The sequence below is a fragment of the Fukomys damarensis genome, unplaced genomic scaffold, assembly GCF_012274545.1.
Source record: "Fukomys damarensis isolate Sample0158 unplaced genomic scaffold, DMR_v1.0_HiC HiC_scaffold_29, whole genome shotgun sequence".
Lineage (NCBI taxonomy): Eukaryota > Metazoa > Chordata > Mammalia > Rodentia > Bathyergidae > Fukomys > Fukomys damarensis.
The window spans coordinates 2,522,456-2,545,214 of NW_022900941.1; the positions used below are offsets into that span (position 1 = coordinate 2,522,456).

Sequence of the window (22,759 nt, forward strand, 5' to 3'; positions counted from 1 at the left end):
GTTGAGTTGGCATTGTACAGAAATGGACAGCCATATTGGTCTAGAAATGTTAATTTTTTTATTTTTTATTTTTTTCCCATGTATACAGGGGTAACACATCGTACTAAATATGTAAGGTCATATCTACGTGGATTTGATTACAGAAACTAATAAAGTATTCTCTAAATAATGAAAAAAAAGAAAAAGGTAAGACTATAAGAGCAAGAAGCAATTTAAATATGTTCAGGGACCATTTTCATCTCCAGAATTAAGGATTATTTTGATGTTACATCATTGCCTTTGCTCTTTTACTTTCCTTGTTAGTTTTATTTTAGGACTGCCTATTTTTAATGTTCATACAGAGGTTTCTTTAACTGAAAGACCGAATAGTTTCTTTGGTGTAAAAAACTATAATAGTACACAGGATCCTAATGAGATAATTAATAATGTGAAATAGGAAGTAAAGGGCTAAAGGTGTAGGGAAAGTGGGAAGGGTGGGGGAAAGGTAGTAAGGGAGAGGAAAAAATATGAGAAACTGAAAAAATGGAAATAAAGTGTTTGTAAATGGGGAGGGGAGGAGGGGGTGAAGGGAGGGCAGGGACAAGGGGAAAAATGAGAATCAAGACCTGTCACGTGAAGATACAGAATCCCAATGATGAATGTAACTGTACTGTATACCTGGATTGTACCAATAAACTCCATTAAAAAAAACCCTCAAAACTGAATAAAGCCACATCAAGACACTCGATGCCAAATTTCTGAAAACTGAAGGCAATAAAACCTTGAGAGCAATGAAGAGGAAGCAGCAGCGCCCTCCCCTGGGAGGAGAAGGATTCGAAGGAGGGCGCATCTCTCATCAGAGACTGAGGCGGCCAGCGGAAGTGATGTAAACCATTGCCAAGTCCCCAGAGGGGGAAAGTCAGCCGAGCTTCACGTCTGTTCTGGAATAAAGGGAGGTCAAGACATTCTCGGGTGGAGGGGGAGGAAGAGAGCTGTCGCAGACCTGCTCCACAAGGACGACTGCAGAAAGTCTCTGAACGGAAGGGGAGCAATGAAAGAGGAAACCTGGGAATGCAAGGAAGGAGGAGAGTGAGAAATAACGTGGCCAAATACGATTTCCTGAGCTCCTGAGTTGGCTAAAGTGTGTTTGATAATCAAGGAAAAAGTTGTGGCGCTCTCCGATATGGTTCTAAATGTCTGTCGAGAAAATATTTGAGGAAATTATATGATGAGTGGGAAAGGACAAATGGATATAAAAGGTTTCTATATTTCATTTGCAGTATATATGCATATATACATGAATATAGTAACAGTAATATGTATAACACATAATACCTAAAGCAATCACTTAAAAGGATACACTTCCACACACCATAATAAATCCAAATGGAATCCTAAGGAAATAATTAAGTAACCCACAGAAAGGTAGAGAAAACCCCAGGAAAATAAAAATAGTTTCGCCAGCTTGGCACCGGGACTGACTTTGCCATGAAATCCTTCTCAGCAGATGCAGCTTGATTCCAGATAGGAGAAAGGAAATATGGCTCTGATTCTTTGAGATCCTGCAGAGTCAGGACAAGAAGTCTGTCCCAGGTGAGTGTGGTACAACACACAAGCACACCAGGAGCTCCAAAATGAAGAGAAAAAAAGACGAGAGCCCAACTGAAAGAAAGAGGGAGCCAAACAAGAAAAAGAGAAAGAAGACAATTTCAGAAATCACTTCTCCAGAAGAAGGTGCCACTGTACAGTGGATGTCATAGGTAGGAGCAAAGATCAAAGATTAAAAAAAAAATCTAAAGGAGAAAATAAACTTCAGGGAAGCTGGAACATCTCTGAAAGGAAAAGATAAACTTCTTCCAGAATAAACACAAAATTCACATCCAAGGAACTGATCTTCCTGATCCAGTTGCTGCATTTCAGCAACTTGCCCAAGAATATAAAATTAATTCTTGACTGCTTCAGAACATTCTAGATGCAGGCTTCCAAATGCCAACAGCAATCCAAACACAGGCCATTCCAGTTACACTGCATGGTCAGGAACTTCTGCTCCTACAGGGTCTGGGAAAACTTTGGCTTTCAGCACTCCCATTTTAATGCAGCCGCAACGGCCCACAAATGAAGGCTTCAGAGTGCTGTTATATCCCCGACACGAGAACTTGCCAGCCAGATTCACTGAGAATTAATTAAAATCTCGGAGGGGATGGGATTTAGGACACACATGATCCACAAAGCAGCAGAGGCAGCCAAGAAATTTGGACCTAAATCACGTAAGAAGTTTGACATTCTTGTGACTACTCCACATCGACTAATTTATTTATTAAAGCAAGATCCACCAGGAATGGACTTAACAAGTGTTAAGAGGCTAGTAGTAGACGAATCAGACAAACTGCTTGAAGATGGCACAACTGAATTTAGGGACCAGCTGGCTTCCATTTTCCTGGCCTGCACCCACCACCAGGTCAGAGGAGCTATGTTCAGTGCAACTTTTGCATATGATGTTGAACAGCGGTGCAAACTCAAACTGGACAATGTCATCACTGTGTCCACTGGTGCAAGGAATTCTGCAGTAGAGACTGTAGAACAAGAGCTTCTCTTTATTGGGTCTGAGACTGGAAGACTTCCGGCCATGAGAGAACTTGTTAAAAAGGGTTTCAATCCACCTGTTCTGGTTTTTGTCCCATCCACTGCAAGGGCTAAAAAACTTTTTCACGAGCTCATAAACAAAGGTATTAATGTGGATGTTATTCATGCAGAAAGAACACAGGAACAGAGAGATGACAGTCCACAGCCTCAGAGCAGGAAACATCTAGGTTCCTATTTGCACAGCCACGCTTATAAGAGGGACTGATTTTAAAGGTGTGAACTTGGTGATCAATTACGATTTTCCAACCAGCTCAGTGGAGTATACCCGTAGAATAGGTTGAACTGAAAGAGCAGAACATAAGGGAGGATCTGTTACATTTTTCACTGAAGACGATAAACCATTATTAAGAAGTGTCGCCAATGTTATGCAGCAGGCCAGTTGTCCTGTATCAGAATGCATAAAAGGTTTTAAGAAACTACTAAGCAAACAAAAGAAAAAGGTGATGAAAAAAACCATTGGAAAGGGAAAGTGTTAGCACAACTCCAAAATATTTCCTAGAGCAAGATAAAGGTAAATGGAAAAAGGTCACCGGCCAGAAGAAGAACAACAAGAAGAAGGCAGCTCTTGAAGACAAAAGTCAAAAACAGACTTTTAAAAAAGGCTATCACAAACCGGGCGTGGTGGTGCACCCCTGTAATCCCAGCACTGAGGAAGCTGAGGCAGGAGGATCTCTGTGAGTTTGAGACCAGCCTGGGCTACATAGTGAGTTCCAGGGCAGTCTCAACTGCATAGTGAGACCCTGTCTCAAAACAACAACAACAACAACAAGAAAGAAAAAAAGAAAAGACTATCACAGAAATGTAATTTTATGGTTCCAGCATGAATGTTCTCATTGAATACTTCATGCTTTGTAATGACTGCTACCAAACATTTGGAATCAACTACAAGTACATAAAACTGTGAAAAATGATCCTAAAAACAGATAGAAAACAAAAATAAAATGCAAGGCTGAAGCTCCAAGATGTGAATAACTACATTAAAGAGGAAAGGCTTAAATACAATAATTAAAAGACAGAAACTGGCAGGATGGATTAAAAATCATGACCCACTTACATACTATCCATGAAAAGCTCACCAAAAGTTTAGTAACATAGGCAGGCTAAAATCAAAAGGATGAAAAATCTTATCATGCAACTAGTAATCAAACGAGAGTGGCTACATTAATGTCAGGTAAAGTAGTCTTCAGAGCAAAGAAAACAATCCAAGATAGAGAAGATAATTACATGAGTATAAAAATGTGTATCCAGCAGGAAGACGCTGAAACCCTAAATGTGTGTGCATCTAAAAACAGAGCTATAAAACAGAGGAAGCAAAAACTGATAAAACTAAAAGGAAAGGCTGGGGATTTAGCTCAGTGGTGCTGCACCTGCCTTGAAAGAGCAAGGTCCAGAGTTTGATCCCTGGTACCACGAAAATAAATAAACAAAGAAACAAAAATGAAAAAGGCAAATCACAGTTACAGTGGGACAGCTCAACACTACTCAACACCTGATAGGACAGTTAGACAGAACATCAACAAGAACGTGGAGTTTCAACCCCATTACCAACCAACAAGATCTATTTGACATCCTTTTTTGAATACTTCATCCACCACCAGCAGAATCTTTTGTTTAAAGCATCTTTAGAATGTATATCAAGACAGACCACATCCTGGGGCATGAAAGAACTCTCAACATTTTTAATGAGATTCAGCATATATGGAATGCATCTCTGACCACAACGGGATTAAACTACAAATCAGTAACAGAAGTATAACAGGAAAATCTCCAAGCACTTGGAAACTAAACAACATATTTCAGATATAATCCATGGGCCAAAGGAGAAATTTTAAAAAATAAACTGAGAATGAAACTGCATCATAGCAAAATTAGTGAAACTCAGCTAAAGCAGTGCTGACAGAGAGTCATGCCATTTTACATCATCTATTTAAAAAAAGCACTGAATAATGGTCAAGAATTGAATATTTTCTCTCAAGCATGGGACACGGTAAAGAAGTCTGCAGTCAGCACCCTCTAATACTCCTGGTAGTTCTAGCTTATACGATAAGGCAAGAAAAGGAAATAAAAGACACAAAGACCGGAAAGGGAGAAATAAAACTGTCCTTATTTGCAGATGATGTGGTTATCTACCTTGTAAACTCCAAGAAATCAATAAAAAGGGAGTTCAGCAAGATTTCAAGGTACAAAGTCAACACACAAGAATCAATCATAGTTCTACGCACTCACAATGAACACATTGATGTTGAAATTTACAACACATTGTCACTTGTAGTCACTAAAAAACCCCAACTTTAACTGTAAATCTAACAGAGCATGTACAGGATGTGTATGCTGAAAACGAAAAACAGTAATGAATAAAATCAAGCATTCGGATGCATGGATCAAGATATCACGCTAGTGGACTGGAAGATTCAAGCCATAGAAATGTCTATTCCCAAGCCGGGCGTGGTGGCGCACGCCTGTAATCCCAGCATTCAGGAGGCTGAGGCAGGAGGATCGCTGTGAGTTCGAGACCAGCCTGGGCTACATAGTGAGTTCCAGGTCAGTCTCAACTGCATAGTGAGACTCTGTCTCAAAAAAAAAAAAAAAAAAAAAAAAAGTCTATTCCCTAAGTTGTTTCACAGTGTAACTGCTGTTAAAAAATTTCAACCATATTGTATTATAGATACAGACAGGATTATTCCAAAATGTCTATGGAAAGGCAAAGGAACTAGAACAGCTAAAGCAACTTTGAAAAAGAAGAGTGGAAAGAATCCAACCACATAGCTATGAGAGTTATGTTGTGACCCCAGCAGGATCGATGCATAAATCAAAGGAAGAGAATTAGAGAACCTGGAACACACACTTGCCCAGTTGATTTATGATAAACACATAGAAGCAACTCCATCTAAAGACAGACTTTTCAGTGAATGATGCTAAAGCAACATCTATAAAAATTTTTTTAAAAAGATTTGATTCAAGTCTCACACGTTTTATAAAACCGTAACTTAAACTGAAAGTGGATCATGGACCTAAATGCAAAACTGTTAGAAAAATAGAAAATCTTCAGGCAGAAAGTCTTTAGACCTAACACGGAAAAAAATCCTTTTAGACTTTATCAAAGTTAAAACGTTTTGCTGTGCAAAGACCCCTTTGAGAGGATGAAAAGATAAACTACAGACTGGGAGAGAATATTTACAAACTACAGAAGCAACAAAGCCCTAGCATCTAGAATAGGTAAAGAACTTTCAAAGCCCAGCAAACGACCTAATTAGAAAATGGGCAAGCAACATACGCAGACATTGCACCAAAGAGGGTGCATACCTACGGCAAATAAGCACACGAAAGATGCTTCATGAGCCGGGGGTGTAAGCTGTGCCCACAGTAAGACATTGGTTCACGCTCGTCAGAGTGGCTGTGTGTGAACAGAGGCGGTGTCGCTGCCTGTGAGGACGTGGAGGAACGGGCTGATCCGTACTTCACCAGTGAGGATGCGAAATGATCAGTCACTCTTGAAAACAGTTTGGTGGCTCCCCTACCCCTTCTCTCTCTTTGTACTGGGGAGTGAACCCAGGTTCTTTGCACCGAGCCACACCCTCAGCTCTGTTAATTTCTTAGAGATAGGCTCTCACTAAATGACTAAGTCGACCAGGGCGAGCTTGGGGTGGATATTCCTACTTCCGCTTCCCAGAGGGCAGCTACGTCTGTCTGTAGGTTTCTTTAAAAATGAACCGTTATTTGACCCAAGCGTATCACCCTTGGACATTTTGCCCAGAGAAATAGCAACTTATGTGGACACAAACCCTCTCCCCCACTTTCTCATGCTTGGATCTCCACCCTGCCTGTGGCTCACGGGGAGCAGTGCAGTGGGGCCTGCCGCGTTCTGCGGGCACAGTGAGGGAGGGTGGGGGCATCGCTGCCCTGCTGAAATCCAGACGCACTCAAATGTCACTCTAACAAGCACTGTTGGGCGATTTTATCACTGTGCAAACCTTAGGGTGTATGGCTGATCTTTGCACAGCTTGAGGGTTGGGGTGCTGACCCCTCGTATTATCAAAAATCTGAATATAACTTTGGACTTCCTGAAACACCAGCAGGACAGGGGCTACGAACTTATTATAACAGTGCAGCGCAGGTTAATTTTATGCAGATATTTAAACCTGCATGTTTTCATTTGTTTAAATTTCCCCTAATTGTGAATGGCACCATACACAATCTGTGTTTATGTACATACTTTTTTTTTTGAGACAGGGTCTCACTATGTAGTTTGGGCTGTCCTTGAACTCATTATGTAGCCCAGGCTGGCCTTGAACTTGAGGCAATGCTCCTGCCTCAGCCTCCTGAGTGCTGAGATTATAGGCATGCACCCCCAAGCCTGGCTTGTGTGCATAAGTTTTGGTAAGTTTCACCTTTTAATAATAGATTTGCATTTAACAGTTGGTAGTAAATGATAAAATAGGCCATTATGTATACATATTTTAGGTGTGTACACAGCATATCTTTTTGTAATTTTTCAGCTGTGATGTCTGTGTTCTTTGCAAATTGTCACAAATCTCAAAAAAAAAAAAATCCATATATAAGTGGACCCCCTCAGTTAAAATCTCTGTTGTCCAAGGGTCAACTGCACTTACACAAAAGATGGGTTTGCTGTCCCTAGGATCACCGACGCATAAGCAAAACATGACACCTGGCCACAGTGCCTTCTGTCTGACCAGGCAAAGTCATGGACATTTTTTTAACCTCTAAAACCAGACTACCTCATACCCCAAGCCCATGTGCCCTTTGAGGTGATTAATTGAGCATCAAAATCATTTGGCTCACAACTCTTGTTTAGGGAGAGGTTTTTGTGTTTTCCAAGCATTTTGATGAGGGTTTCTCTGGCCAACACAGGCTGCACTGTCCTGGTCAGGAGGCCCTGTGCCTCAGTTTCCCCCCAAGCCTGCCCAGCGGACAGGTGTGTGGGCAGGAGGGTGGGGGCGGAGGTGGGGCTGGCACCTGTATTTGTAGCCCCGCAGGACTCTCTGGATGTGGACCGCAGCTCCTTCCAGCGCCTGGCCCCTCTGTATCTCCAGCAGAGTGTCCTGGTGGTCCTGCAGGCGGGGGCAACACCGTCATGAGAGTGTCCCTGCTGCCATTCCCACAGCACCCGCCGGGGCCGGGGCTCAGCCTCTAGAAATCAGTGTCTCCCAGGCTTTCCCAGGAGCCAGCAAAGACCCTGAGGAGACTCAGAGAAAGAGATCCACGAACTTCCTATTGGAGCGCTTCCTTTTTTGTTAATGGAGCCCAAGGATCAGGGGAGGTTGTGGTAAAATTTCTCTGAAGTTGGGTCTTATTTCCCCAAATTCATGCAGTATTTGCATTCAACTATACAGTGGACCTATGCTTGTTTGAATATAGAAATTCTTTCCATAGCCTGTGAGTAGGGCTCACAGCATGAGGCGTCATCCCTGATTTTCCCCTGCCTCCATCTCCCCGCTCAACTCTGTGCTCTGGAAGGAGGCTAGAGGCTGCCACCTTAGCTCTGAGGGGACTGTCCTGTGGTGGGCAGGGAGAGGATGGGCCTTCCTGCCTCCCTCAGGGCAGGTGGGGAAGCATCCAGCCTTCCTGTGCTCCGCTTCTCCTTCAGGGTCTCACCTTTAGGAAAATTTTGGTCTTTCCCACTTTCCAGTCCTTGTCTGACTCCAGACATAGGTCCGTGATGCTCAGGGTCATCTGACGGAAATTGTCTCGAAGCTGCACAGGAAAAACAGGGTGCCCGGAGCTGGTTGGAGCAGGGCTTTCCCTAACTGGCTTCACACCAGAGTCTCCTGTGTCTGGCACGGACATGACCCGGGTCCCAGACCACAGCGGTGGTCGAGGAGAGCTCTCTGGGCTCGAGCTCCAAGGCCACCTTGCTGGGGCCAGGGCTTCCAGGCAGCTGCGGGACAGACCTCGGCCTCAGAGCAGCCCGAACCCTAGGGTGGCTGAGGGTTCCAGGAAAGACTTTCTGCCTCAAACTCGCCCCAACCACCCAGCTCCTTGACTCCCTGCCGCAGTAAAACTGCAAGTGTCTCTGAGAAGGAAAGCCCACAGTCTGTCACAGCACGGGGAGACTGAGGGACGCCGCCAGGGGAGAGGCAGCGCGAGGGTGGAGGGAGGGCAGACGGGGTCCTGGTAAGGCTGGGAGTCCGGGTGGGGACGAACACCACTCTGGAGGGCAGCAGGAGGAGTCTCTTGAGCTGGGGAGCGGGAGGTGCAGGTGCGGGGTACTCACCTGAGTGCGCTGCGAGCTGGGCAGCAGCACCCAGAACCTCTGCGCGAACTCCTCAAACGTGTAGCGGACGGGGAAGCCCGACTTGCGGATGCGCACTGTCTCCATCATGCCTGAGTAGCGCAGCTGGCGGAGGCACAGCTCCCGGTCGAAGAGCTGTGGGTGGAGAAGCAGAGCCCGCGTTCAGGGAGATCCGTGGCCCTGGGACCCGCTGGGCTGTGCCCCAAAGATGGGAGGAACTAAACAAATGCTTTACTGAGTTAAAATGGCGTTTTTTGTATTTTTTTTTAAAGAGACAGTGAACGTAGGACGAAAAGTCTTCAGAGTGTGTCCAGGAGGATGAAAGTTGATCATCAATGGATGACTGGGCCCAGAAGAACACCGCACTTTCATCCGTCTCAAGACGTGCAAAGTACAGCGAACGGAAAAGACAGCTGCAGGAGCCCCCTTGGAAACGCTTTGACAGCCCCTGGCTTGCAGCAGGGTGGGGCTGCCCCGCATCACAGAGCAGTGGAGGAATACCTGCCTGGAGGCAGAGACCCTCGTCGTCAGCTGCTGCTGTCCGGTTCAGATCTAAAATGTCGCCCACTTCTCCTCAGGTGAATGAGTTACAAGGACTCTGACTTCGCCAGTGGATTAATCCGCAGACGAGGTCACAATCTGAAGGTGGTGTTGGAAGGTGACAGGAGGTGCAGTTTGGCTCTGGTCCCTGGCCCCTTTCTCTCTGGCTCTGTCCTTGCTCCACTTCCTGTCTGTCATGAGCTAAGCAGCCTTCTGCCGCCGTGCCCTCTGTCATAGGCCTTAAAGTAATGGAGCCAAACATGAAATAAAACCCCTGGTACCTCCTCCAAGTTATTTTTCTCAGGTATTGGGTCACAGTGATGGAAAGCTAGCATCTCCCTTTGTTGAGGTGGACACCGGGCAGCTGGAGGGGGCAGCAGGTCCTGGGGAGTTGGGCTGCCCCACATGCGGGCTGATGTGGCCATCAGAAGAATGTGTGCGTGATGCTTTCCTAGGGTGTCAGCAGCCCCTGGACTGGCTTGCTGGGCCTCCGAGAGCACCCTCAAACTGGGACCCTGGGGGGAAATCCCTCTAGGTAGGTGAACCCACTAGCAGGTCTGTCGCCCTCGTCCTGCCCTCCCCTCAAAGCCCTAGGGCCGAGAGCCAGCTGGGTTTGGAACACCCAGTGGTCACCCTTGGCTAAGCAGAGTGGCTACCGATTATTTCCTGCTCTCACTAGATCCTCACAGTTGCCCAGTGTGAAGGGGCACTGGCTCCTAAAGAGGAGGTCCCCAGACTCATGCTCTTAGGCACCCAAGCCAGGGTCTGGGCCCTCAGCAGGGGCTTCTCTTTCCCATCACTCAGCAGGAGGCTGCCCCTCCTGAGAGGTGCCCCCGTCAGAGACACCCACAAAGCTGTGCCTCAGCCCTCGGCCGGTCCGCCTGACTTGGAGCTCCTGAGGCGGGCAGTGGGGGCGCAGGCAGAGGGCCTCTAGGGACACAGAGAGTTCAGCTGGCAGCTAAGGAACAGGAGAAGTTGTCTAACATCTGCCCAGTTCATCTATAAGGAGGGACATCCTAGATTTCATGGGAGAGCCCCAATTTCGTATAACTTCATCTTTTGAGAAAGACATTACAGTTGATGTAGTATTTATTTTCATCCCTCTCTAAGATGTTTTCACATTACTGTTTATCCCTCCAAATGGCGTTTCCCAGTTTGGGGAGGCCTTGTATCTGCAGCCTCCAGGAAGATTCCCATGGATCAAGGACTCACGGGCTCACCCCCCTCACCACACACGTCCAGATACAGCACGGCACTCCCAGCACCGAACCCTAAATCCTGGAACTGGCTTCTGCCGCTACTGAGTGCCTCAGTCTTACATCTCACCCTCAGGCAGAGTGCATCTGACCTTATGGAAGAGAAAAATCAGGCTCGAAGTCCAGAACCTGGCCAAGTGCACACAGCGGGTGAACAGCAGGGCTAAGAGAACTGAGTACCTTCGGGTGTTCCAAGCCCTGAAAGTCACTGATTTGTGGTCACATGTGGAGGACGTAACATCTCCAAGGCCCGCCAGGACCGGTGAAGGTACAGTCATGGCCCTAAATGCTTCAGACTAACCCTCCATCCTCATCCCCTCCCCGACTCTCCCCTTACCAGGGGCTTCTTATACTCGTTGGGTTTGAGGCAGCGGACAAAGCAGGGCTGGCATCTGGTCAGGATTTTCATCAGCTGCTCCAGCGACTGCTTGAACTGGCCTGCCAAGGTGGAGGGCCGCCTGGCGGAGTCTGCAGACTGCTGGTGGTGACACTGGGCGTGAGAAGGGGCTGGGGAGCTGAGGCCTGGGCCACAGCTGACAGTCCCCCTCCCCGCACAGTGCCAAATGCACGCATTCATCCATCCAGTATGGGTCTCCTGAGTGGCCATCTCAGTTGGAGGCACCTGGCTGTGTTCTGGGGACCCACAGGCAATCAAAGTGTTTTTTCCCCATACACATCTGTCTGGCCCCGTGGTCCTTGGACGCGAGCGATTCAGGAGACCAGGAAGGTACGGGACACACCTTGAAGAGCTGGCTTCCCATCTTCATCTGACGGATGGTGCCGTGGCCCCGCTTCGTCTCTGCTGACTCCAGATTGAATATCTCCCTCAGGAACTTGTTTTTGGAGGAGTGAACCAGGGTGAGGATATCTGTGCTGAGCACATCTCGGTTTTTCTCCAGGAAGCCTGCGGGGACAGCAGGGCAAACCCAGCAGGCCAGCTCAGCCATCTCCCCATCCATGAGGAAGGAGACACCCCGTGATTGCCCTGCATGTGAACATTGGTAGCCGCATTGTGCAGAGTAGCCCAAAAGTAGAAAGGACCCCAGTAGCCATCAACTGAGGAGACAAACAGATTATGGTCTACAGTAGAAAGAGCTGAAGTACTGATACAAATTACAACACAGACAAGCCTCGAAATGTGACAAATGAAAGCAACTGGCCACAAAAGAGCACACATGATATGAGGTATCTGGGATTGGCCAGGCTCTAGAGGTGGGGGTTATTTCTTGTCTAATGTTGGGGAAGTGCTCTTTTTTTGTTACTGGGAATTGAACTCGGGTCCTTGTGCTTGTGAGGCAGGCGGCAGAATTACTGAGCTAAATCCCCGGCCCTAATGTTGGGGGGAACTGGACAGTGATTGCTAATGGGTATTTCTTCTCTGGACGATGAAAATGCTCTAAATTTGTGGTGATGATTGCACAACTCGGTGAAAAGCCAGTGAGTGGAGCAGGTGGATAATATGGTATGTGAGCTACACTCAATAGATTGATTTCCAAACTAGATGCCTGGTCCATTCCATTCCTTTCTCCAGTAAAAGCCATACTTCTTATCTTACCCTCCCATTACTAGACTTGCAAAGTAATCTTTCCTCTGAGCCTCTTTCCGTGGTGGTCCTAGAGCCCACTCCAGATATGGCAGGGCACGAGAGAAGCGGCACCCACCTTTGGCCTGGTAGTACACCTCACCAGCAAAGTGGGCAATGCCAAATCTGGCATCATGGATGTTCTTGGGTTTCAGGAAAGCCTTGTTGTTGGCATGGACATTGTTCAGTTTTTGCAGCATGGTGAGATCTGTGCCCTGGAAAAACCAGGATGCCCAGTGGGCTGAGGTCCCAGAGTCCAGCCATGGGCTCAGCCCCCCACCCCTGTGGGGACAAAGCAAGTGACTGATGGCTCCCCACAGAGACTCTAACCCTCGTCTGGACATGTCACCTGAGTGACAGTGTAGCTGGGAACAGAAGCCAGGTCTGCTCTACTCTCTGAACAGCTGTCTGGGAGCCCAATAGTTAGGGGAGCCTCCTGCAAGAGGTGGGCCAAAGAGGACACTGAAGGAGAGGGGTCTGGTTAGGCGAGGGCTCATCGGATTCTCCCTGCGGGCAGGCTCAGCGTCTCCGGGAGCAAGTGGGCCGCACCAGTGGCGCTTCCTGGTCTCAGAGAGCAGACCTTTGGGCAGAGGCTCCACTAGAAGGTGGGACACACCTTTGGGAAGTGGCTCTCTTCATCCAGGAGGGAGATGATACTCATGGGCTTGAGGGCCAGCAAGTCCAGGGTGGGCTGGTTGTCGGTGTAGTGGATGTAGTCCCAGGCGAGGCTCTCGGAGCAGTACTCCTCCTGCTCCATGGCGAACACGTGCTGCACGAAGAACTGCTGCAGGTGCTCATTGGCAAGGTTGATGCAGAGCTGCTCAAAGCTGTGGAGACAGCGCCACCGTCCAGGATGGAGCAGGGACAGCTGGGTCCCCACCGCCGCCTGCACACGGCCACGTGCACAGAGGCTCACAGCCCTGCACACGTGGAGCTGCCCTGTGTACACAGAGGCACACATTTCTCTGCACATCCACACTGCCTTCTGTCTCCACTATCGTCACCTCCTCTATCCTGCGGCAGTCAGAGCAGGCGCAGCGGGAAGCACAGCTAGCATCGAGTCCTCACCCTTGGCGTCTCGCAATCCCCCAGGCTCCTTTGCTAGGCCTGCCTGTTCTGACACTGAGACTGCGTCGGGCCCAGTGTGTGCAGGAAGACCCTGCCCCGCAGGACAAAGGACTTGGTATCGAGATGAGCTTCCAGAGACCCAGTATTGTCCGCCTGCCCCACCCTCATGTCAACCAGACGAACCCCACCCTCAAGCCCACCAGCCCCCCAGCCTGATCTTCCTCCTGGGTTGCCTGCTTTCAGAAATGGTCCCCCTACCCACCACCCTGGCCCCGTCAGAGAACAAGGAGCTGTGCTGGACGCAGCCCCCTTCCGCTATCCCTGCTGCTAGACAGAGCTGGTCCATGCTGTCTCCAACACAGCTCCCCACCTGGTCCTTTCGTCCCCGCTGCTCCTAAACACTCTTGGCCGGCTTCACTGCTCACCTGGAGCACCGTGGCGGTCTTGTCTGCTCTCCCTGTGTCACAGTTTTCTGATGTGCACGTCTGGTCTTGCCCCGTGTTCCAATCCCCCACTCCCCAGTGTTTTCAGCATCCGGAGAGTGGCCACAGTGGGAAGCCTCCCCGCCCGCCTCTCCGGCCTCCCTGGGACCACTCTCACTGGACTGGAATTCTTGAAGTACCCTGCGTGCTTCTTGACTACCACTGAATTCTTTCCTGCCAGTCTGCTTCCTTCATGACTCCTCCTCAGGGTGGTCACCTATTTGGGCAAGACCTCTTCGCTCCTAAGACTTCCTATTCCGTGTCTGTTAATCCAGGAGGTGAGGGAACGGGCCCAGATCCCCCGCGCTGAACGTACCGCCTGGAGGAGTGACGCAGAAGTCATAACCAAACGGAGACCTAGTGCCCCACAGCACCTGCTGCCCAACCCCAGGCTGCAGTCTCGTTACAGACCCAGCTGCTGGCCACGAGAGGGGTCCCTGTGCACTTGGCTTGATCCCTAGAACTAACCACTCATCCACATCTAAGGGGTCCATAGTGTGCTAGGTCTGCTTGCCTGTTCCTTTGCCCTGGGCCAGAAGCCACTGGAGTTTGTTATGCCTTTGTATTCTCACACTACTAGGCTTAGGTCTGCTGCCTCTCCACTGACAACAGGAGTAGGTCTCTGCCCTGCCCTTAGCTGGCCCACCTTGCTGAGATCCTGCTATGTTTGCACTTAGAGGGGCTTGTGACTCGTCAACCCAGGCGGATGGGGGAATCTAAACACCTCCAAAGGCCAACTTTGGGCCAGAGACAGGGTCCTGGGCAGGGGCATGCCAAGGTCGGGTCAGCCCCTTGGCTCTTTCCACAGTGCCCAGAGGCCTTGACTTCTTCTGGGCTCTGTCCTGCCCAGTCTTTTAAATGAACCCCAGGCTCAGGTGAGCTGGCTACATCCGGAGCGCTTCCTGCCTGTAGGTCCCAGAGCCCTCATTTCCCATTTGACCGTCTCCTGCTCCGATAATGCTAGGACATCATCTGCTCAGGTCTGGCTTCCCTGCCTGGTCCCTTCACCCTTGTCTACCCCACCCCTGGCTTGGTGACAGTCACAGCCTCCCGGTCACGGCTCTCCAGCTTCTTGTCATGCTGGGACACTGGGTCAGAGGCGTCCTGCCTTACCTTACCCCCTCCCCAAACTCCAAAGTCAGGGATGGCTACAAATGCTGGAGTCAACGCCATGGATTCCCATTGCTACCTGACCTCACATCACAAGTCACTCTGGTTCACGGGGAGAGCTGATGGCAAATGCTGAGGTCTCAGCCTGGCTCTGGGGCTGGTTTTTAGCAACGTGGCCTCCTCTGGATACACTGGGGGTGCTGGGGGAGGCCCACAGGAATCACAGGCAGAAAGACTGGTCTCGCTGGCAGACAGCCCGCATCGCGAATCAAAGTGACAGGCCCTGGCCTCCTAGTCTTGCAGCGAGGGGGCTGAGCGGGGTGGGAGATGGGGTGGCTTCCCTCCAGCTTGCTCAGCGAGAGTAAGCCGGTGGACTGAGATCTTCATACCTGTTGTTCTGGAAATTTTCAAAGCCAAATATATCAAGGAGACCAATGGCCCTTCGCACATTTTTGGGGTCCTGGGCTGGAGGTGTGAAGATCGCAGCATTGATCTTCTTGACGATCCATAGGAAGAGATGCCCATAGATGCCCTAGGGAGACACGGGGTAAGGCCCTGGGCTGTGAGGCATAGGAGGCGCTGCCCCTCTCCAACGTCACCCAGAAAGACTCTGCCCACTGGATATGGGAGGCCTACTGAAGGATTCTGTCCCTGCTTTAAAGGCAAGAAAACAACACCAGGGAGGAGGGGAAGCTGGGGCACCAGTAGGTGACTGCAGAGCTAGACCAGCTCACCCGTCTCTGTTCTTTCCTGTTCTCCACCAACAGGGTGGCAAGCAGGCTGGGTACCTTGACAAAGGCGTCCCTGCGGTCAGCGGCCTGGCCAATGTTCAGGGGCCTGGTGACGTACTCCCCTCGGATGAGGATGGTGTGCTTGATCAGACAGTCCCGGAGTGGCTGGTGATGCACCTGGGAAAGGAGGTAGGGCTGTACTTGCCTGTGGAACAGGTTCCTGTGCCTTGTGAACAGACACCCATGCCCAGGACCTGATGGTGGGTGCCCCTTGACCAGGGCTGGGCAAGCCGGGGATATAGCCAGGCCCTGGCAGTGCGGGGACACAGAGCGCTCAGGAAGGGTGAATAGTCAGTGGGGCTGAGCATTGTCCCTAGGGTCCAGGAAAGGGCATGACACAGGGAGGGCTCTAAGGCCAACCCAAATCACCCCCATTGGAGGCTAACGGCCCGAGGACCAAGGGGAATCTGATGGGTCAGGGCCTTGCCACCAGGAAGAGAAGACTAAGCCAGCAAAACCCAAACTTCCTGAGTACCTGTTGTGGTGTGAATGTGTCCCCAAAAGTTTCTGTGATGGAAACTCACTCCCCAAACTCATATATTTATGGTATTTGAAGGTGGGAAGTAAGTAAGAGAGCTCCACCCTCAGAAGTGGACTCAAGTGACCAGGTCCCTGGGTTCCCTAAGGAGTCTGTGGTACAGTTCCTCTGTGTGGATGTCTGATGCCTTTACATGCTTTAATGTAGTGAGAAGAGCCACACAGATGCTGGCACCATGTCCTTGCACTTCCAGCCTCCAGAACGGTGAGCTTAATAACTCACTGTTCTCTGTAAATTACCCAGAATCAAGTATTCTGTTATAGCAACAAAGATGGACTAAGACAGTACGCTTTAACCAGATGAACGTTAACAGCAAAATATGCCTGTGATTTTGCTTCTTATTTTATTAATTTCTCAGAGAACTGTCTGCAGGGCTGCTACAATGTCCCCAGGGCAAATGTTCCCACCCAGAGCTGCTACCCTCCCTCCCAGAGAGGTGGCTGGCTGATGGAATGAACCGGAAACTCACTGGCCCAGGCCACTTTCCCAGAAGAGCACAGCTTACCGAGAAGTCCTGGGGGAGAAGGACACATGGTGGGTGGGGATGTGAGGGACCTGATGGGGTAGAATGAGGTGCTGAACAGAAGCACCGGGGGTGGGGGGCAGGAGGAGACACGGGCATAGGGAGGAAGCGCTCGTGAAAGCCCGATCAGCTCACAGTGCTCCCTCTGGGGCCTGTAGGGTGCAGCAGGGCCTAGAGGCAGAGCGACAAGTGAGCAGAGCTAGGGGAGGCTGAGATGGGGTTTGGGCAGGATCACCAGGCCAGGGCTCTATGAACTCAGACCCCAGTGCTTCTCACAAAAATGGCAAAGCTGAGTGTGCAGTGCTTGCCCTAGGAAGGTGAAACGGGAGGGTCACAAATTCAAACCCAGCCCGAGCAGTTCAGTGAGACTGTTTCAAAATTAAAAAGTAAGCCGGGCGTGGCGGGGCACGCCTGTAATCCCAGCACTCGGGAGGCTGAGGCAGGAGGATCACTGCGAGTTCAAAACCAGCCTGGGCTACATAGTGAGTTCCAGGTCAGTCTCAACTATACAGTGAGGCCCTGTCTCAATAAACAAAAAACAAAATTAAAAAGTAAGCCGGGCGTGGCGGGGCACGCCTGTAATCCCAGCACTCGGGAGGCTGAGGCAGGAGGATCACTGCGAGTTCAAAACCAGCCTGGGCTACATAGTGAGTTCCAGGTCAGTCTCAACTATACAGTGAGGCCCTGTCTCAATAAACAAAAAACAAAATTAAAAAGTAAAAAACAGGTTGGAGATATAATTCCGTGCAAAGACCTCAGTACTGCAAAAACAAGCACGCAAACGAACGAAAACCCAGCGGGAGTTTACGGACACGACGGCTTCCCACCTCCAGTAACTTCATCACGATGGGAAAGGCGGGCGTCTCCATCACTTCGGAGGAGTCCAGGTTCTCAAAGATGGCAGCTGGAAAGAGGAGCAGCAGCCCTGAGTGGCGGCCCCTAACCCACACCTCAGCAGCGCTGTCCTTACACCTGAGCCGCGGCGCCCCATCCCGGGACCCCTTCGTGGAGGAGTGAATGTTTCCCGTGACCGCCTGTCACGCGCGCCTCAGCTATGCGTGGCACAGACCGTGGCTCCTCTGCCTGGTGAGCTCAGGGCCCTGGGTCGACGGGAAACAGGAGGAACGTCCCGCTTATCTGGAGGGAGGAGGCCGAGCTGGGATGCCCAGTAGGCGGTGGGCTGGCGGGCCGACAGGGTCTGCTACCCGACACAGCCGCCAGCAGCTCGCTCCCTCCGCTGTGCATAGAAACCTGGGCCCTCGTTTGCCCATTCAGAGGAATGAATATGCTCTGACCACCTCTCCACTTCTGGGTGCTCCTCTGAGCCAGCAGCCACCTCAGGACTGCCAGGCCGGGAGGGGGTGCGGGTGCCGTATATTGTTCTTTTTTAAATTTAAAAGACTGTGAGATACAGCATACGGAGAGTGCCTCGAACACAAAGGTGTGCTGCAAAGAACAAAGTCAACATCGTGTAACAGTAAAGCCAAATGGACCTGGCCGGCCCAAAGCCCTCTGGTGTCCTTTCTTATGAAGACAGTGTTCTTCCCTAGAGATGACCACTTTTCTCAGTTTTTGTGGAAAACATGGTCCCCTCCTAGCACTTAGTTCTACCTTACTAAGTGTCATGATTCGTGTGACCTCACTGCCTGCGTTCTTCCGTGCCCAGTCACTTCCGCACGATCAGGCTTCTGACCCTCTTTCTGCTCAGTGCCCCTCTGGTCAGCACTGCAGGAGAGCGGGCTTTGGCTGACAGGTGACGACTGCCCTCACCCCCTTCGCCCGTGTCAGTGTGTCCATATGATGATGTGAGGTTGTGGTCCAGTCTCCCGATTTCCATATGGACACCCTCAAGCCCAAACCAGTTTTCTGAAAGGTCTGTCTTTCCCCAGTGCTCTGTGAGTTGGTGTCTAGAACAAGCCACAGTCTCTCCAAACACGGCCTCTCTTTTCCATTACAATTCCAATGAGAACTTTGCTACATCTTCTCACTGCGCCCTGTAGGTTTCCTCCTTTTTCTTTTCTATCTTCCTTCTTTTGGCCTCTCCCTAGTTCCTGTGTCTTCCTCCAGCTCACACTTTCCCTCATTTGCTAAGCCCATCCATTGAGTTCTTAGTTTTTTTAATGTTAGCATTTCTGTGTGGTTCCTTTTAAAACATATAACGCCGCTTTTTAGAGTTTTCAGTTTCCTGCCTACATTTTCCAGCATGGTTTTTCTTTTCTGGAACACAGCAAGCAGAGATACTCTGTGACTTGTGTCCAATAATTCCAACACCTGAAATTTTTGTGGAACTATTTCTATTGTTTGGCATTTCTGATGGTTCTTGCTCATGGTACCTTATTCCACTGTTCCTATTTATTTTTGGCTGCATGCTGGATGTTGTGTCTGAAAAAGTACTGGAAGGAATCATTAAGAATCTAGGTAGCTCATGCTTTCTCATTATGGCCACTGGGTGCTTGGGGACTCTCATAGTTTGTGCACGTATTGTTTACAATCTGGTTCACTCTTAACCTGAAGGCATAGCCCTTTGGGGTCCTGGCAAAAAGTAGGGGGTGACTGGCCCAAATCTCTGCTTTTCGAGGGCCCTAAACTTTGGTATCTTTCCCCTGCCATGTGGCCTCCAAAATCATAGCTTCATTTTTCAGATGTATTTTCTCAGGACAAGGCTGGACCCCCAGTGTGGACCCCCAGAGACTCCTTCCCCCTGCTGTCCAAGGTCCTAGTTCCCCACTCTTGCTCCTTGGATTTCGCATTACCCATGAACTCTATGTTTCCCAGGTGGAGAATGGCTGCTAGCAGTTTGCTGATGTCCCAGTTCTCGGAGTCGGAGAACAGCAGGATCTTCATGGCTGAGCGGATGTGGGCGTAGTCCTTGGCATCATTGAGCCCCTCGCAGGCTGTGCAGTTTCCCTGTAAAACAGAACACTCCAGGTAAAATGGCTACCCCAGGCCCCCTTACTCCAGCAGAGCCACAGGGCCAGCGAGGCCAAGACCTCGGGGACTCAGCTGAGGCTCCTGGGAAATCATCTTCATGGGCTCTGGGTGGACCCTGAAAGGCCATGGCCAAGAGGAAGCTCAGAAAAAGGAAGTTCTTCCAAGGCAGAGCCACGGCACCATGACACAGCAAGCCAGGGCCGCCAGCACCAGCACTTGGCTACCAGGTGACCTCGCTGAGCCTCTGTCTGTTATCCATCTGTGCTTAAACCTGCCTGCCTTCTCCAGGGAATGCTGCAGGCTTGTTCCTCTGACGAACACTTCCCACAGGTTACCAGGGGCCAAGCCCTGGGTTACCAACTGCAAACTCGGTCTTGGTGAGCCCAGTCCTACTCCGGGCTCTGTGCATCCAAGAGGAGCCAGCAGGAGGCAGGTAATAATATCACAGGCTGTGACAGGTACAACAGGTGGCCTTGCACACTGATTCTCGAGGCTGCATGGGGTGGACAGTGGAGGGAGCAAGTGTGCAAGGCAGGGGTAGAGGCTGCAAGGGGCTGGAGTCAGAATTGGACAGGAGCGGTGCCAGAGGGAAGGGTCCAGGGAGGGACCTGGAAACTGAGGAGCTTGGACTCCTACCAAGGTAACTGCACCAAAGGTGGGAGGCCATCAGAGTTGCCCTTTGGCTGTCCTGGATGGCCACAGGGGAGCCCTGAGGAAAGCACCACCACGGTCCAGGCAAGGGCTCAGGAAGGTTTGTGGCAGTGCCCACAGGATAGAGACCACAGATAAGACTTTCTACTCTTTTGTCAGCCACAGTGAGCACATGGCTTGTCCCAGAGGTAGGGGCGGCAAAGCCCTTGCTTTCCTAGAGCAAGTGGCCTTGAGGCACCTGCCAGAGGCACACAGATGAGTGGCTGAGAGCCAGCTCCTAGGAGCTGGCCTTTTGTCTATCAGTCCAGAGGGGACCAAAGGAAGATGAGGTGGGTCGGGAGGCCCTAGGGTTCAGCTGGGGACCAGGGGTAAACTCAGCACAAGGGAAGGAGGAGGTCCCTAGCAGGCACAAAGATGCCACACACAGGAGTTGGAGCAGAAGGGAAAGTGGACCCTCAGCCCTGTCTCAGAGGCCCAGCTAGAGTTGAGACTGTTGGAGTGGGCATTGGCCTACTTCCTCTCTCTGCCCCAAACCGAGGAGTAGACGGGGCAGGGGGCTCACCATGGTCAGGTAGTGGTACTCGGAGGGTGTCCCCAAATCCAACAGTTTCTTCTCCGTCTCACTCATCCCCATGAGCATGCAGTAGAAGATATGGTAGTTTCGCTCCTCCAGGGCCTGGCAGGGAAGGTGTCTGAGACACATAAGCCAATCCCCCACGGGTCCTGAGCCCCAGCACCGGACCAGCTTAACCTTCAAGGTTTCTCCTCCAGGTGTGGCTCTGGCGTTGACCCAAGGGAGGCCTGGCCTGGCTGCTGTCCTTGTTCTGGGAAGGCTCATTCTGTACCCTGTGCTTCCTGCCTCGACTGCTCCTGGCAGCCCTGAAGCTGCCCAAGGCCACGTGGGGCTCTCTGACTCACAATGCCACATGCTTTGCAGTAAGTTAGTGACCCCATGGAGATCTGACAGCCATGGGCTTACATAGGCTTACTGAGTCTCTTTGTTTTCTAAACTGTACTGCTGAGCTAAATCCTCATCTCTTTCTCTCTCTCTCTCTCTCTCTCTCTCTCTCTCTTTAAATTTTGAGACAGGATCTCACTATGTAGCCCAAGCTGGCCTCAAACTTGAGGTGCTTCCCCATCCACCTCAGCCTTTTGAGTGCTGGGATTATAGGCATGTGTCACTACATTCAGCTCAACTCCTTTCTATTCAGCTGGTTTTTGGTCATTTCTACACATTGACATACACCAGCCCCTTCCATTTTAATTCTGCTGAGCATCCTACGATATAAATGTGCCTGTGTGTGTGCGTGTGTGTGTGTGTTTCTGGAGATCAAACCCAGAGCACACGCTCGGCCCCTGAGCTGCACTCCTAGTCCATGCCAAAGTTTCCAATCTTTCTCTTAAGGAGGACGAGGCTTGTCTCTGTTCTGCTCAGGTGTTTCCTATCCATTCTGGGGCATCTCTTTGAATGAGAAATTCTACCAGTTCACCAACTCCTATGTGAAGAAGTAGAAGCTTCCGGGAAGGACAAGCCTTGGTGTCAGGGAGACTGCAACACACAGCCTTGGCACTCACTTCTGCGTCTATACACTGGGGAGTGGAGTGGGCAGTGGGGAGGCCCAGCGCTCCCGGCTGTCGCAAACATCACCTGAGCACCGCCTATCATAGGGCAGGGTGGGATGGCCACTGGTGTGACCTTCCTTGGCCAGGATGCCTCAGCTTGTGAGGCGCAGTCCCCACCAACAGCCAGTCTCTCTGCGGACCTTTTGCTCCTGTGCACATCCGTGTTAGGGATACAGCCTCACAGAGGAACGACCCACCTCCACCTGGATGCGTTGAGATGGCCCAGCCTCAGAATTAATTCTAACAAAGATGAGGCATGGTATGCACTAAAGAATGATGGAAAGTAAACGGATGAAAATTCAAGACTGAGCAAATCCTTTGCTGGAACACTAAGGAGGTCCCGGGGTGGGAGGAGGAGAGTGCGAGGCAGGGGACGCTGACTCTCAGAAGCCTGGGTTGCAGGGCCTCACCTGGTGGCAGACCCGGGACTTCTCCAGGAGGAACTGCTCAATCCGCGCGCCCTCAATCACCCCACTGGGGTTGATGTAGATGTCGATGTACTTTCCAAAGCGGCTGGAGTTGTCGTTGTGGATCGTCTTTGCATTTCCAAAGGCTGAGATGAGTGGGCAGAGCCAACAGTAACAGCAGAGGGAGAAAACTCACTTTTAGAGGGGTCAGCAGGTGTGTCACAGGGGAGGGGTGAGCCCAGAACAGAAGGACGGGGAGAATCGTCCTGGACAGCGAAGGCAGCCAGGGGCACACTGAGAAGAAGGAAAAGCGCTGGACAGGCTTGGGGGTTGGGGTGGGGGGCTCTGGGGTAGAAACTGGACCAGTGTAGGACATAGGACACCA

At 50.5% G+C, this 22,759-nt stretch overlaps 1 protein-coding gene and 1 pseudogene across 3 annotated transcripts in view; one reads left to right on the forward strand and one right to left on the reverse strand.

The window, feature by feature from the left end:
• The window catches only part of Myo7b (myosin VIIB), an 86,984-nt gene that overhangs the window by 30,436 nt on the left and 33,789 nt on the right, over positions 1-22,759 (reverse strand). The window contains exons 7-19 of one of the 3 annotated variants that reach the window (XM_010637664.2): positions 22,378-22,520; positions 20,907-21,020; positions 19,516-19,669; positions 17,590-17,666; positions 15,699-15,818; positions 15,300-15,442; positions 12,867-13,077; positions 12,330-12,465; positions 11,409-11,572; positions 11,006-11,143; positions 8,855-9,007; positions 8,236-8,334; positions 7,597-7,691 (exon numbers count right to left, since the gene is read on the reverse strand). In XM_010637664.2, coding sequence (XP_010635966.1) covers positions 7,597-7,691; positions 8,236-8,334; positions 8,855-9,007; positions 11,006-11,143; positions 11,409-11,572; positions 12,330-12,465; positions 12,867-13,077; positions 15,300-15,442; positions 15,699-15,818; positions 17,590-17,666; positions 19,516-19,669; positions 20,907-21,020; positions 22,378-22,520 — 1,747 coding nt within the window. Of the gene's footprint in view, positions 1-7,596; positions 7,692-8,235; positions 8,335-8,854; positions 9,008-11,005; positions 11,159-11,408; positions 11,573-12,329; positions 12,466-12,866; positions 13,078-15,299; positions 15,443-15,698; positions 15,819-17,589; positions 17,667-19,515; positions 19,670-20,906; positions 21,021-22,377; positions 22,521-22,759 lie in introns of all 3 variants that reach the window. The other 2 variants (XM_033757156.1, XM_010637663.2) reach the window with 2 other exon arrangements.
• On the forward strand, positions 771-6,103 carry LOC104871663 (annotated as a pseudogene).